The sequence below is a fragment of the Hypomesus transpacificus genome, chromosome 7, assembly GCF_021917145.1.
Source record: "Hypomesus transpacificus isolate Combined female chromosome 7, fHypTra1, whole genome shotgun sequence".
Classification (NCBI taxonomy): Eukaryota; Metazoa; Chordata; class Actinopteri; order Osmeriformes; family Osmeridae; genus Hypomesus; species Hypomesus transpacificus.
In genome coordinates this window covers 5,842,240-5,856,167 of record NC_061066.1, presented here as the reverse complement: position 1 = coordinate 5,856,167, position 13,928 = coordinate 5,842,240, and the positions used below count along the sequence as shown (strand labels likewise).

Genomic DNA, 13,928 nt, shown 5'->3' with positions numbered 1-13,928 from the left:
TAGTTGCCAGCAGATGTCGCTGTTGAGTAAAGGTTTCGAGCGTTTCAAAGGCCCCGACTCCAATGTTTCAATTGTCTCGTTGTTTCGAAAAGCCTCGATTTGCCCATCACTAGTTCTCAGCGTTCTTCGGATTGATAAACAGCCATTTTCCGGTGGGGGCTTGGCTCCAGCTCACAAGCTCGCGACTGGTTGTTGCAAAGTATGACGTGCACAGCTAGTTGCAAGCATGCACCAAAGCTTTTCTATGGCTCTATCATGCACGAGTTTCGGAGCTAGGAACAAGCTTTTGCGCAAGACCGGAAGAGTCAGTCTGGAAAGATGGCGCGGTCCATTTCGTGCTCTCGCTTGCCTCACTGCGCCAATGAGCACTTTTCATAGAAATGAATGGGGACGCCATCTTGGAAGAAAAATCTAGCTGTGTCTATTAATATATAAATCTATGAGAAAGACGCATGTCGCAGCGAAATAATCCCACAACGACAAAAATGGAATTGGATTTTAATATTAAGAAATCTGAATCACAAGATTTGCTCTCTTATGGCAACGGCAGAGGTTCGAAACGTTTTTTTTCATTCAAGATTCTTTGTAAATGATCTTATTTACCCTGCCGCAACTAGCTAGCTGGCTAGCTAGCTATGGAAGACATGGCGTACTGATGTGTTCAAGGCAGGTTATTTCATTTTTGTTAAAGGGATCTTCGCTTACCGTACTTTTTTCTGAACAGGTCTCCACGACAAGCTTCTTCTCAAATCTTCAAAGATTGGCACCACTTTGCAGACCGAGAGGATCCCAAGAAGTAGCGGTGAGTTTGCTCCTCTTTACTTAATTGTGTTCCAATACATGTATTCTCTATCTACACTCATACCTATGTATATTTGTGATCTATTGATTGTACTGTTAAAGTTATATAATTACAATTTTCGGGGGTGTTTTTAGCTAATAACAATGTTTTCAGTGCTGGATAGGCTGCAGAGTTTCCTGCCGCAGATGGCCCAGGCCAATGAAAAGTTGAAAAGGGCAATGGAACTGTGTCCTCCTGGCCATTTTGACATAGAGAGTGTGGAGGAGAACGAGAAAATCATAGAAATGGTGAGTCTAAAGTGGTTACCATACAAATATGCTACGTGAAATACCTTTGTACTAGAACAGTGGTTCTCAACCGGGGGTACGCGTACCCCTGGGGGTACGTGAAGGCAGTCTAGGGGGTACGTGAGGTTTTTAAAGATTAGCATCCATTCAAAAATCCTTTAAAAATAGTTATTATAGAATATATATAGTTGATTTGTATGGGCCATATGTAGGTCAAATGTCTGCGTTCGCAGGTCTGCTCGCATTTCTTGATATTCATCGCTGCGAAAAGTTTATGACCGCTGTCATTGGCAATAGGTTTTGTGTTTCTAATTCACATCTTTCATCATTCCACAAATATAGTCCAGTCATTTAACGTAACGGAAAGTCATTGAAACTTGAAGTCAGAAGGTGGGTTGCTATGCACAAAGTGTTACCAATTGAAAAACGGCTTTGTTTATTTTACACAAAGCTCCAAAAATATGTTGCGCTCAAATAAAGGCAAAATAAATTGGATTGCGCGCTACGCGTGCTCGCATTAACTATTGATCTTTCGAACTAGCATCACATCTAACTCAGGTTGTGCATACATTAGCAGGGCAGGGCATCTGTGGTGGCGTATACGGGGGCCAGTTCTGGTGGGCGGGTCTGGATCAACCCATTTAGTTATCATTCAGTATAACCTGGTAGATCAGAATCAGAATTTGGTTTATTCGCCATCATTTTGTAAATTGTTCTCTTCTCTCCTCTTTAATTCAATTTCTCTTTCAGGATGTAGCAGTGGTAGAGCTGAGTGGTTCGGATAATGATTCTGAGGATTCCTCACAGACCGGCGAATCAGATTCTGATGAGGAGAGTGAGTTGACTGAAGAAAGCCTTAAACTGCCCGGCAACAGCCAGAGAAATAGAAAAGTCTACATCCAAGTGCTGGAGAATCAGGAGGATGAGGTCTTTATGGCCATTTAGGAACTTTAACTTGATCAACTGTTGGGAGATCAGTTCACTCAGTCAACTCTCCTGGTATATGAGCTGGTTACTACTAACTCTGGACCTGCAGTTGAGATCATATTGATGGATCCTACATTGCAGATCTTATTTTGGAGTTATAATGGACACACCAAGGAGACTCGCTGGATTTTGATTGCAATTATAGTGGGAACACAAACATCAGAATGCACCATGAGGACACCACTTTTTGTTATGAGCCAAATATAATTAAAGCAAAAACTCAAGTTATTATAGTGTTTTAGAAGGAATTGTGTTGGTGATAGGACCTAGAAGCATCTATAATCATGTATGTTGCCCCTCAGTTAATCTTGTGAGACTGCTGAACCTAGGATGTATTTGATTATTTTAGGGGATACAGAATTGAGCTGTACTGTATATTTCAAAACGGATATAAACAGGATATTTTGTAATACAAAGTTGCATAGATAACGGGGCAAAGCCATTAAAGGAATCCAGATTTTCTTTTTTATCAACCACCTGTGCCTTGTGAAAATGGGACGAAAGCCTTTAGTATCATCTGCATTACATTGTGGGTTATGTAATTAGACATATTCATAAGTAACTTGATGATGCTTGATCTCAACTCCAGTTTTTGCTAAATATGTGAATATTGTTACACTTCATTATAAAATTATTTGAATCCCGAATCGTTTGTGTGCTTGGTATGGTAGTCTGGGATTAAATGACTGAAGATGAACAAACATGGAGGTGTAGGCTGTCCCCACGATTAATCTAAAGATAGTTGCTTGATGATCCACCTCATTATGTGATTTACTGTTGCTTTGGTAGTCATATGTTGATAAGCAAGGGTCCATATGTGGTCTGATTAGTTATTCTTACATATAATACCTGGGTATAAAAGGTAATATGGAGCATTGTTCTGGGTTGATTTTACATTAATTTCTCAGCTTGTACTTGCAGAGCAGATAAGACTGAAACCTTCATTTTGTAACATGTTCGTCTTGTAATTGACTTAATTCATTTGCAAAGTATACATTTAATTTCTTTACTTTGACCATTCCTGCTCTGATCTAACCTATTGAGTCAAATAACTGCACTTCCAGCGTATTTGATTAATAATGTCCAGTTTACCCCTCTTTCATTAGAGGAGGGGTAAAAGGACGGGCATCATTTTTTTGTGGTTTGGCAAATACAACAACTCGTGTAGAGGTCATCACCAAGGAAACAAGAGAGCAACATTTAAAGAAGATCGTTTATTCACCAATGCTCATTTGATAGTGAACACTGACAGATAGGTGCTGCTGAGTGTGTGGAACAAGAGTCTCCCTTTTTGTACTGATTCATCAAGTGCTTAACAAACAATGACACAGATGATGGAAACATAGGATTTCATAGCCTTTGGAGCCGTGCCTGTGGCCAACACCTTTTAACAATACTGTATTCATTCTTCTTCGTTAGTTTATTTTTAATATATTATAAAAAGTAAAACCCCATAAGGGTTAGCCACTAGGTTGGTTTGCTTTAAAACAAATGGTCTGATAGTGTAACAAAACTTTTCATTTTATGACTGAATACAATGTCAAAAATATATAACGCTTAATTTCCTCTTCTGTAATAATATATTTACAAATAAACAAAATTTTGAAAAAGATTTGCAAATGTATTCAGCAAAATAACGGTACCAGCAGCTTTGATGAAGCGCCAAAACCCAGTTAGCCTGTGTGAGCTACAATGAAAAGATGTAACTACAACGGCAAAAAAATGCTACAAGTTTTAGGCTTGGTTTGCCTCAAGTGCTCTGTAAAAACAACTTGAGAAATGAAACCTTGAAAACATTAAGGAGCTGATATTTTAGAATCCACCGTGGCTCCCATTGCGGACACTAAAATCTACCTCTGGGTTTCATACGGTATGCAGTTTCTGTTTCATAAGTCAAGGAAAACCATGTGTGTCCGTAATGTGAGTTCCCATGCAGAATGTTAAAAACTGTAGGCACGTACAGTACCGGAGGGCTTTGACAACTCTCCCCTGCCTCACATCTGTTGTGAGCAAAAGCCGTAGCTGTGCTTAGTATTGGGTGGCCCGGTCAATTGAGGGTTGGTTTGTTAGGAAGGGCGGCTCAGTACTCCACAGTCACTGCTTTGGTCCTAAGGTATTCCAGAAGAGCATCCTCTCCTATGGGGACAAGGAAGAGAAAAGACAATTAGTCAACACTTTTATACCTCTCCTGTTCTGTACTTATCCCACCCTGTCGGCCCCAAACTCACCGAGGTCTTTGCCAAAGCCTGACTGTTTGAAACCGCCGAACGGCGCGGCCACGTCGGTCTTGTTGTACGTGTTGACGAACACAGTCCCCGCCTCTAGCTTCTCACTCACGTACATGGCCTTGCTGATGTCACGCGTGAACACGCCGGACGCAAGGCCAAACTCTGTGTCGTTGGCCCTCCGAAGCACGCCGTCCACATCCCTGTGGTTGGGAGGGAGGGTCGGGGGAAGTTTACAACGGTGGGTAGAAGAGTGTGGTGGGGTTTAGAAAGGGGCATACGCATGCTTGTCAAAGTCTTAATGATACTATAACACCCTTGCAGTAGCATCTGTTACGTGAGAATGCTAGTTGAACAAGAGTTAGTCTAATGACAGTCTCTTGTCTTGTCACAAATGAACTGCCTTACTACATCTTTTAGAGGATGCAAAGAGAGAAAGAAGGAGTGAATTTCTCTCTTCAGAGTTTTCAAAAAGGGGCTTTCACATGTAGACAAACCACATACCCTTCTTTGAACTTGGACACCACCATGATGGGACCGAAGGACTCCTCTTTGGCGATGAACATGTGGTCCTCAACGTCTGTAAACACTGTGGGCTCCATGAAGAACCCTGGAGGAACATGGACACCACGATGGGAAAACAACGCTATCACTGCACATCAGGGGCGTAGCCACGGGTAGGCCTGGGTAGGCACAGGCCTACCTAATTTGTTCTAAGGCCTACCCAAAAACGAAAATATCTCCGAAAAATTATGCACCGGGTGCACATCGCAAAGTAAATAAGAAAAAAAAACTGAAAAGATGCCTATCCATATTTTTCTAGGCCTACCCAAAAATATTATTCTGGCTACGCCCCTGCTGCACATTCTCGTGGATTTAAGTCATAATAACCCCCACAGTGCTGCACAATGTCTTCAATAACCAGCACACTAGATGTCAAATTGTAGTAAATAGTGTGCTTGTAGGGGTTAGAATAAGTGTGACTGTTTTTTTTGTCTGACTAGAGCATTGGAAGAGAGAAATTAAGTATTTTTTTCTTGAGGGTCTTTACATGTTAGAGATACTACAGTCTGTGGGCTGGCTGAGGGTTCTCTCCAGGGCTGGACTGGGACAAAAAAACGGCCCAGGCGGCCCACACCCACCGTGATTGGTCAAACACATTCCCTGCAGACAGTCCTCTTAAAATATGCGTGCATTCTATGATATGAGTTGCCTAGTGTTCTGCGTTGATGTGATCGTTTTGGATCCTCCAAGAGGCGTCTCAAGACTTATCTGTTGATCTTACACTTAAATAATTATTTCTTAGGGTTATGATTTGTATATTTATGGTATTTTATGACATTTTTTATTAGTACCTGGTCTGTCTACTTGGTGACCCCCGCACACCAGTGTGGCACCCTCTTTCAGGCCCACTTCACAGTACTCCACCAGCTTGTCCATGTGGGCCTTGTGGTTCTGGGGCCCATGGTCCGTAGAGCGGTCCAGAGGATCCCCAATCTTCATCTTTTTGATCTCCTCCACCTGGCATGGAAAAGAGAAGGAGAGGGAATGATGCGGCGACGAGAGAAAAAGAAAGAGAAATAAGAGGCAGCCCGGAGGAAGAGTGTTAGGCAGAGGAGAAAGTAGAAGGGTGAGGAGGAGGAATAGATTAGCAGTTATAGGCATGTTGGGCAAGGAGTTAGACGATTCTGGAATGTTTTGAAGCATGACATACCACTCTACTGATGTACTTGTCATGAATGGACTCCTCCACAAACAGGCGACCAGCTGCAATGCAGTTCTCCCCTTTATTGAAAAAAACGGAGCTCATACCCTGGAGAGGGAGGGGTTGAGAGGGAAAATATAAAAAAGGCGTGAAAAAACATGGTCAAATGACGAGAAAAACACAGACGTGATTTATCATCCCAAATTTTTTGTGTCCCGCGTCTAAATATCTCACCATGCGTACGGCCTTGTCCATATCACAGTCGGCAAAGATGATAAGTGGAGACTTTCCCCCAAGTTCCAGAGACACCTTCTTCAAGTTACTGACAGCGCAGCTGCAACAAGAAGTGACATGCATCAGGTGGGGAATCAGACTGACGGACGTCACATTAACCAATCAGACACAGGTGCACCCAAGCCCCCACCCCTCGCCCCTCGGCTTGAAGCAACGGCCCCGGTGGATGTAGGTGGTATTGCATGTACGGTTAGGTTTCCGACTCTTCCGGTCGTTTTTATTATATTAACTCCATTCAACATTTACAAAACTATCTCCCCCAATAATTTTTGTTTGATTCTCGAACCTGGCTCATACTACTAGCTTTTTCATAGAATAATTTTTTAGTAAACTAGCAACCCATTTATTTGCTTAGTCAATGAAAGTTGCCTGCAAATGTGCTGGCGGATACTAACAGGGCACGAGCACAAAAGTTCACATTGGCCGATAGCCGATTTACATGAGCTCTCGGAGCTAAGGAAAAAAAGAACCACTATTTAAAGTTGGACAGGAAGACACGGAAATGGAAAGATGGCCGCGTCCAGTCTCGCGATCTCGCTTGCCTCACTGCGCCACTGAGCACTTTTCATAGAAATGAATGGGGACGCCATCTTGGAAGACAAAAGTAGCTTACTCTAGTTATATTAACTCTATGGGTGCACCCCCAGCCAACCTGGCCCCTCTTCTGCACTGTACCTCTTCATGATCTGTTTGCCGATGGGAGTGGAACCTGTAAAGCCTAGTTTACGGATGTCAGGGTGATCTGAGAGACGTTGGCCCACCAACCCCCCTGGAAGAGACAATGGAGAAAGACAAGGAGAGGAAAGAAACAAGCAGGGAATATCCATCTCATGTATACTCCCACAGAGCATAGACAGCTTCAGTCCTTTCCAACACATTTCATCCATGCTGTTACCTGATCCGGGAACAATGTTGATGACACCTTTGGGAATACAGGCCTTCACTGTCAGCTCAGCGAACTTCAACGCAGTTAGGGGAGTCACCTGCCAGACAGGATGAGATACTTTTATGTTATGTTTGAGGCGATAAAAGTTGGAAGCAAATAATTCATATGGATCTTGTTGTTTTTTCAAAGAGCAGGTAGAGCATTTATCATGCATTTATCAAAACATTCGAATTTTAAGAAACATTTATTGATAGGTTGAGAGGGATCTTCTCTGCAGAAACTGTACATCTGAGTGTGTTGATAATCTTGTTTTTAAATATAAAATCCTTTGTTTTGGACTTGTTTTTGGTATAAATGGCTTATCTAGTGACAAGTTGTTCACTATTGAGTGAAACAACATTTTAAGATTTTAAGAAATCTTGTCAAATGAATTGTCTTCACTGGCACCCAAATATACTTGTTTTAAGCATAAACACTATTTCTGCACTTAGATTTGACTGGATTTTTGCAGTATTGTATCAGTATAATGTGATTGACTAATTTCCAAATACACCAATGGACAATAATCATTCATTCACCTTGTGCTATCAGCAAACTGCCAGAATGAGATCATCCTGGTCCAAACTTTGAGTCAACTGTGATGAATGTTGTGTTTAATACCACCCACGGTCTAATGCAGTCAAATTTGTTGTGTTTTAGTTTTGCCTCTGGTTTTATCTAATAATTTCCACACATCTGACAAGTTTGCACTGATTTCTATGCAAATTACCCTCACAAAAATACTTCTAAACTAGCCTAACAGAAATATGTTATTGCTGTAGCTGCCTATTAGCCATGCATCCTAAAACCTAGATGGTGACTTGTTGGATTGTTATATATATCTATACACGGACCTCTTTAGATACTCCTCTGCGTTAACAGCAGGAAGGCATCTGATGACCATGTAACCGAGATCACGCCCACCCCCACCGTCACCATCAAACTGGCATCTTTTTGGTGGCGTAGCTGGCTGATGCGGTATTAATGAAATGGGGTTGTTGCATGCGTGAGTCAGAGAACCTGAGATTGAGCCTCGCTGTGGGATAGTGTGGGAGGTAGCGATGCTGACGAGCTACATACACCTATGACACTCACACAGGTGCCTCAGCTATGTGCTACCGCAGATAGGCTATTTTAACACTATTTAATTTGCAAAACGAGATCTAGACTCATGTAGGTGTGTGCTCACCTGCGCAGGTTTTAGCACCAGTGTGTTTCCAGCTGCGAGGCAGGCAGCACTCTTCCATGCCAACATCATGAGCGGGTAGTTCCAGGGGATGACGATGGCACACACCCTGGCGCAGAATAAATGCACCCCACAAAAGTGTTCAAAATGACAGTGTGCTATGCTATTATTGCTATTACCGATGCAGTAATACTATTACCAATACTGTCATCACCTGTGATCTTATCTAAGCACAACAGGGGGTTGTGGGGGTTACCAAACGTGAACTTTGACCTCTCACCCCAGGGGCTCTTTCTTGGTGAAAGTCAAGTTTCGGTTTGGCCTGGCCTGGTTGATGGGTATCGTCTTGCCCTGAAACAGGATGTGACATATAATAAGACTACAACACACAAAAAGTCCCTGTGAAGTACAAGTGGAGCCTATCAACAGATGCCTCACCTGGATCTTGTCACACCAGCCGGCGAAGTAGCGGAAGGTCTGGATAGACATACCCACGTGGGTCTTGAGGGCCAGGGTGTACACGGCCCCAGAGTCCATGGACTCAATGGTGGCCAACTCCTCCTGGTGTTCCTCCATAAGATCAGCCAGTCTTGGAGAGAGAGAGGGAAGGGGAGAGAGAGGAGTGTGAGAGAGAGAGAATGAGTGTGTGCGAAAAAGAGAGGAGAGAAAGAGGGGGGAGAGACAGAGATAGAGAGAGGGGCATAGAGAGAGCGAGAGTGGGGGGAGTGAGAGAGAGCAATAGAGAGATGGGCAGAGAAAGAGTGGGGGGAGAGAGAAACGGATAGAAAGAGGGCCATAGAGTGTAAGAGAGAGAGAGACAGAGAGAGAGAGTGGGGGGAGCAAGTGAGAGAGGGGCATAGAGAGAAAGAGGGGGGGAGAGAACAACAAAGATAGAGAGAGAAAGAGACAGAGATGGGCAGAGAGAGAGAGTGGGAGAGACAGACAAAGATAGAGAGAGGGCCATAGAGAGAATGGGGGGAAAGACAGACAGAGACAGAGAAGGGGGCATAGAGAGAGGGGAGGAGATAGAAAGATGGAGAGAAGGCCATAGAGAGAAAAGGGGGAGAGAGAGAAAGGGGGGGTAGGAGAAAGAGCGTAAATTTAATCTTGAAAAAAGTTGAAGTCCATAGCGATGCACAGATGTGGGCTCACTTGTAGAGCAGCGTTCCTCTGTCCCTAGGGTTCATCCTGCCCCAGGGGCCTGTCTCAAAGGCGTCCTTGGCAGCTGCAACTGCCCGGTCCACATCTCCCACTGAAGCATATGCCACTTTGCAGATCACCTTGGAGAACCGAGTGGACATTGACGGTCGCATTGTATCATCGTGTTAGCTTGCTTGCGTGTTGTATGTGAGTATCCATGATGTGTGTATGTGTGTAAAATTCAGACTCACAGAGCCATCAGAAGGGTTGATGGTGTCGCAGGTCTTGCCGTTCTCTGCGTCCTCAAACTTGCCGTTGATGAAGCACTGATACGGCATCTTCACCGTCATGTTGTTGATCTCTTTAGTGGCCTAGTAGCCAAGCCGGGGGCAAAAACGAATAAAAAATAATGCACGCATTGATCAACAAAGCCTTCCTGTAACATAAGCATAAGTGCTTTTTCCCCCAGAAGTATTTAAGTTCCCGACGTGAGCAAAGACCGAATGACCGCAATACGTATGAACCAAACGGCACCATCGGTTCACTCACGTAACTGACGACCAGCTCCTCCTCCTGGTCTTCTCCTCTCAGCCTACGCACAAACATTTGGACGAAGTCCCCGAAGGTGGTAGCCATGTACACATCCTCGTTCTGCAGCTGCACACCTGAGCACTTCTGCTTGATCTCCTCAACCAGCCTGGGAAGGCGGGGAGAGAGGGGGGGGGGGGGGAGAGGAGGGGGGGTTCACTCAGGGAGGGTCACGCAGGTTGGGGGGTTACACCGTATGTATATACAGTGTTTCCTCTAGGATTTTTTTTGTTGCAGTGGGGGCAGGTCTGTCCGGACCTCGATTAAGGGGCCACTCGGAAGCATGTACACTGTCTGCTTCATTTGATCTTGATAGGCTAAGCATTCTGTAGCTAATAATAACAATATACCCACTATTTATTAATAAAAAATACTTCAGCATAATAATGCACCTAAAAGACAATTGGAGCAAGGGCAGCAATCGCTAGCGAATCGACATGTGCAATTTCGTTAGCAGGGAAAGAATAGCCTACAGACAACGAAAATCACCCGTTAACTTAATTTAAATTAGCAAGAACTATAGACTAATACAATAACAGCCTTAGACATACATAATCACCGATTATGATGGATCGATTCCCCGCCGTGCCAAATGACGTTGTGTCCTTGGGCAAGGTACTTCACCCTACTTGCCTCGGGGGAATGTCCCTGTACTTACTGTAAGTCGCTCTGGATAAGAGCGTCTGCTAAATTATTAAATGTAAATGTAATGTCCTCGCTCACCTGGTTTGAGGAACCCGTTCTCAAAGACTTACTTTCAGTTATTATTTGGTTACAGTGAGATTAATCTTGATTTAAAAAAAAAAATCTATGCCCACCTCTTGCATATATATATATGTTCATAAAGCAAAAAGCTATGGGGTGGACAAGATAATCAAGAACCAGGTAAAGTCCCTCTGGGTTGGGTGTTAAAGATGGGTGAGAGTCAAAGGTTAGCAGGTTAACCCCCGGTTAGTGAGGGTTGATGGTTGATGGCAACAAGAATGTGAGCTTTCACCTGACCACGTCCATGGAGGCGGCCCCGGACTTAAAGAAGTCTGTGGCATCCTTGATAACAGCCACGTTACTCAGGATTCCTTTCCAGATGCTCTGAGGGAACAACACAGACAGACAGTCAGACACACACCAAAAGCTTCACTATTTTCCAAGGTTCTCAAACTTATTTTGTCAGGTGGAAAGCGGAAAAACACTACAACTTCTACCCCCTTCCATTATAATCCAATTTTTTCCTTTTTCAAAGCAATATGTTTGTTTCTTTGTGTCAGATCCCCACCACCAAAGATTTGTCTGAATATAGTTGGAGAGGGAAACAAAGGGTGACACCCTGTTTCACAACATTCTGCAGCATGCCCATCTCTCTATTAATGCCAGGAATCAATGTGCAGAAATCATCATTTCGACATAAAATAATAAATAATATAATTAATTCGCCTCCAGTTTGGCTTTCTCTCTTCGCGTCCCAGCCCCTTCACTCAGATTGGTCCTCTGGTCTGCAGTGAGTTTCCTACGAATATCTTGAGAACCGGAAACTCTGTAAAGTTAACATTTTGCAGGTGTCCTTTTTATAATCCAATTGAGTGCAGTAACAAATTAACAAAGGCATTTGCAATTAAATTAAGCTAAGCGTAGTAAGGAAAATAGGGAAATTCTGTTGAGTTATTTAGAAGCTAATTCGCTTTTACAACCGATATTCAGCTGCTTTCAAATGGGCTGGCTAGCTAACAGAACGTTAAGAATGGGCTGGCTAGCTAACAGAACAAATATGAAGTGGATATACTTTAAGTAAAGATCTGTGTTTACTGCACATTGCAAATGTACAAGCCCAGTATGTTGAATTAGGCCTACAAAACTGCAAATTCCAGACCAATATCAAACCTTCCATTTATTAGTAAAGTATTGGAAAAGATAGTAGCCTATAAGTCCATAAAAAAAATGTTCTTGAAGAAAATAACATCTTGGAAGTCTCTCAATCAGGTTTCAGAAAATATCACAGTACTGACACTGCTTAGGTCTATTACTTTTTGCTCTTTACATGTTACCATTTGGCGATACGCGGGTTTTCTATACATGTGTGAGGTTGTCTCTTGCTGTGGTCAAGAGGTCACGCAGCAGGTCTCAGACAATACACATATAGATAGGAGAATGTGCACTTTAACCTTTGGAAAGAGCAACCTGCAGAAAATAGTATAAACGATGAGTGATGACTGCACCACCTGTGTGTTGTTCTTCCTATGCCTTAAGTTGTGGAATGTCTACCGTTTAAGGATATGTTTTGGTGGTTACTATATTTGTATGGTCCTGCTCATGCATATAATGTTCATCTGAGACACATGTTTGTCAGTCATGCCAACCACTTTGCCTGTCGTGGTGACCTGATCCGAGCAGCTCGATTAATAAACAAAGTCAACTCTTTTTCATTGTGGTGCGTTCCTTGGCCCATCCTCCGACAGAAAATCATCTAACATATTGGCGTCGCGAATACAACACAACGGTCCCCCCGCTTATGACGATGAGATGGATAACGATATTTACGACTGGTTGTTTTTAGATTCCGGCTTAGTCGGACGGCCTAAAACACAGACTTGTCCCCGCGCTACTGCTACGTATGTCTTCCCAAGGGGAATCTCAGGACAAATAGCTGAAAAATTGCAAGATCAATGTATTAACATGTGGCTTGATAACTGCAACAGGGCTTTTGATACTGCAAATAGGAAATTTAAAGGTGACAAGAGGCGGATCGAGGATGAACAATTAAGATATACCAAAGAAAGTTTACAGGCAGAATTCAAAAAGATATTTCACCTTTTGAAACAGAGGAAAACTGTTGACGTTTATATTGATTGTTTTACTGGTGTATTGATGGACACTTTTGTTGGAGCAGTAGAGGCATATCAAAATAAGCATAATGTCAGATTAGATCCAGACTCTCCAGTTTCCCCCAAAGATATAAGTGGTAAAGATTCGCGTTATATTTTGAGTACATTAATGCCAAACGTAAAGTTAGACACATTAATATAAGCTTGTCCAACTTTATCTGTTGAATTTGACAACCCTGAAGATGAGGACAGTGTCCATCCATGGTTGACGCATGCGCATAAACAAGACCACATTGCTGAGGTGTCTGAATTCTTACAGAAACACGCATTCCAAGAACGTGATGTAACTCAGGTACTAAATTGTTTAAAGATTGTCTCTTGAGACTGCAAGATGAAGAGAGAGATGTTCCTGCTCGAGATGGGATTGGCCCCTCCCAGTCATGGCATGCTACTCCCCAGAGGTCAATCATGGTACCACAGGCCACACAGCCAGCAGATACGCCTGCTAACTTGATGTGGGATAAGTGACGGTGTATATCGATGGATCTGGACAATGTTAAATGTATAATTAATTCCCCACAATTTCATATTTCAGATAAACCCTCTGAAATACCACAATTAAGTATGAGTATTGCAGGAAAAATAATTCCCTTTTTGGTTGATACTGGAGCCACTATGTCCTGTTTAAGGAAAACAGATATTGATTGTCCTCTGAGTAAAAATACTGTGCAGTCCGTCGGCATCAGTGGTAAGCCTCAGATAGACCCTGTTTCACTTCCATTACAGATTGATTTTGATGATTACAAATTACAACATTCTTTCATTGTTAGTGCAACTTCTCCAATGGCATTATTGGGAAGAGACTTATTAAGTAAATTGAATGCAACCATCTTATGTTCACAGGATGGGATCGAGGTCCACATACCCCCAAATAATGCTTATCAACTTTTCTCTGGTTGTATTAAGACATATC

At 42.9% G+C, this 13,928-nt stretch overlaps 2 protein-coding genes across 2 annotated transcripts in view; one reads left to right on the top strand and one right to left on the bottom strand.

Annotated features, from left to right (window-relative positions):
- The first annotated feature begins 280 nt into the window (after nucleotides 1–280).
- nopchap1 (NOP protein chaperone 1) lies at nucleotides 281–2,723 on the top strand. Its single transcript, XM_047022667.1, has 4 exons — nucleotides 281–552; nucleotides 725–802; nucleotides 956–1,089; nucleotides 1,840–2,723. The coding sequence occupies exons 1-4, from the start codon at nucleotides 453–455 to the stop codon at nucleotides 2,032–2,034; spliced, it is 507 nt and encodes a 168-aa protein (XP_046878623.1). The 5' UTR covers nucleotides 281–452; the 3' UTR covers nucleotides 2,035–2,723.
- The window catches only part of aldh1l2 (aldehyde dehydrogenase 1 family, member L2), a 28,660-nt gene continuing 17,151 nt past the window's right edge, over nucleotides 2,420–13,928 (bottom strand). The window contains exons 9-23 of the mRNA XM_047022665.1: nucleotides 11,137–11,228; nucleotides 10,101–10,248; nucleotides 9,803–9,922; nucleotides 9,564–9,691; nucleotides 8,850–9,000; nucleotides 8,692–8,762; nucleotides 8,415–8,520; nucleotides 7,196–7,283; nucleotides 6,976–7,069; nucleotides 6,241–6,340; nucleotides 6,016–6,114; nucleotides 5,657–5,822; nucleotides 4,806–4,911; nucleotides 4,305–4,504; nucleotides 2,420–4,212 (exon numbers count right to left, since the gene is read on the bottom strand). Of these exons, the coding sequence (XP_046878621.1) occupies nucleotides 4,157–4,212; nucleotides 4,305–4,504; nucleotides 4,806–4,911; nucleotides 5,657–5,822; nucleotides 6,016–6,114; nucleotides 6,241–6,340; nucleotides 6,976–7,069; nucleotides 7,196–7,283; nucleotides 8,415–8,520; nucleotides 8,692–8,762; nucleotides 8,850–9,000; nucleotides 9,564–9,691; nucleotides 9,803–9,922; nucleotides 10,101–10,248; nucleotides 11,137–11,228 (1,725 nt within the window). The 3' untranslated portion in view covers nucleotides 2,420–4,156. The remainder of the gene's footprint in view (nucleotides 4,213–4,304; nucleotides 4,505–4,805; nucleotides 4,912–5,656; nucleotides 5,823–6,015; nucleotides 6,115–6,240; nucleotides 6,341–6,975; nucleotides 7,070–7,195; nucleotides 7,284–8,414; nucleotides 8,521–8,691; nucleotides 8,763–8,849; nucleotides 9,001–9,563; nucleotides 9,692–9,802; nucleotides 9,923–10,100; nucleotides 10,249–11,136; nucleotides 11,229–13,928) is intronic.

Bases quoted from the DNA above. Each gene is read 5' to 3' on its own strand.
- nopchap1 (XM_047022667.1), top strand. From the start codon at position 453: ATGTCGCAGCGAAATAATCCCACAACGACAAAAATGGAATTGGATTTT. The intron at 803-955 runs GTGAGTTTGCTC...CAATGTTTTCAG, and splicing joins GAGGATCCCAAGAAGTAGCG to TGCTGGATAGGCTGCAGAGT. The intron at 1,090-1,839 runs GTGAGTCTAAAG...TTTCTCTTTCAG, and splicing joins ACGAGAAAATCATAGAAATG to GATGTAGCAGTGGTAGAGCT.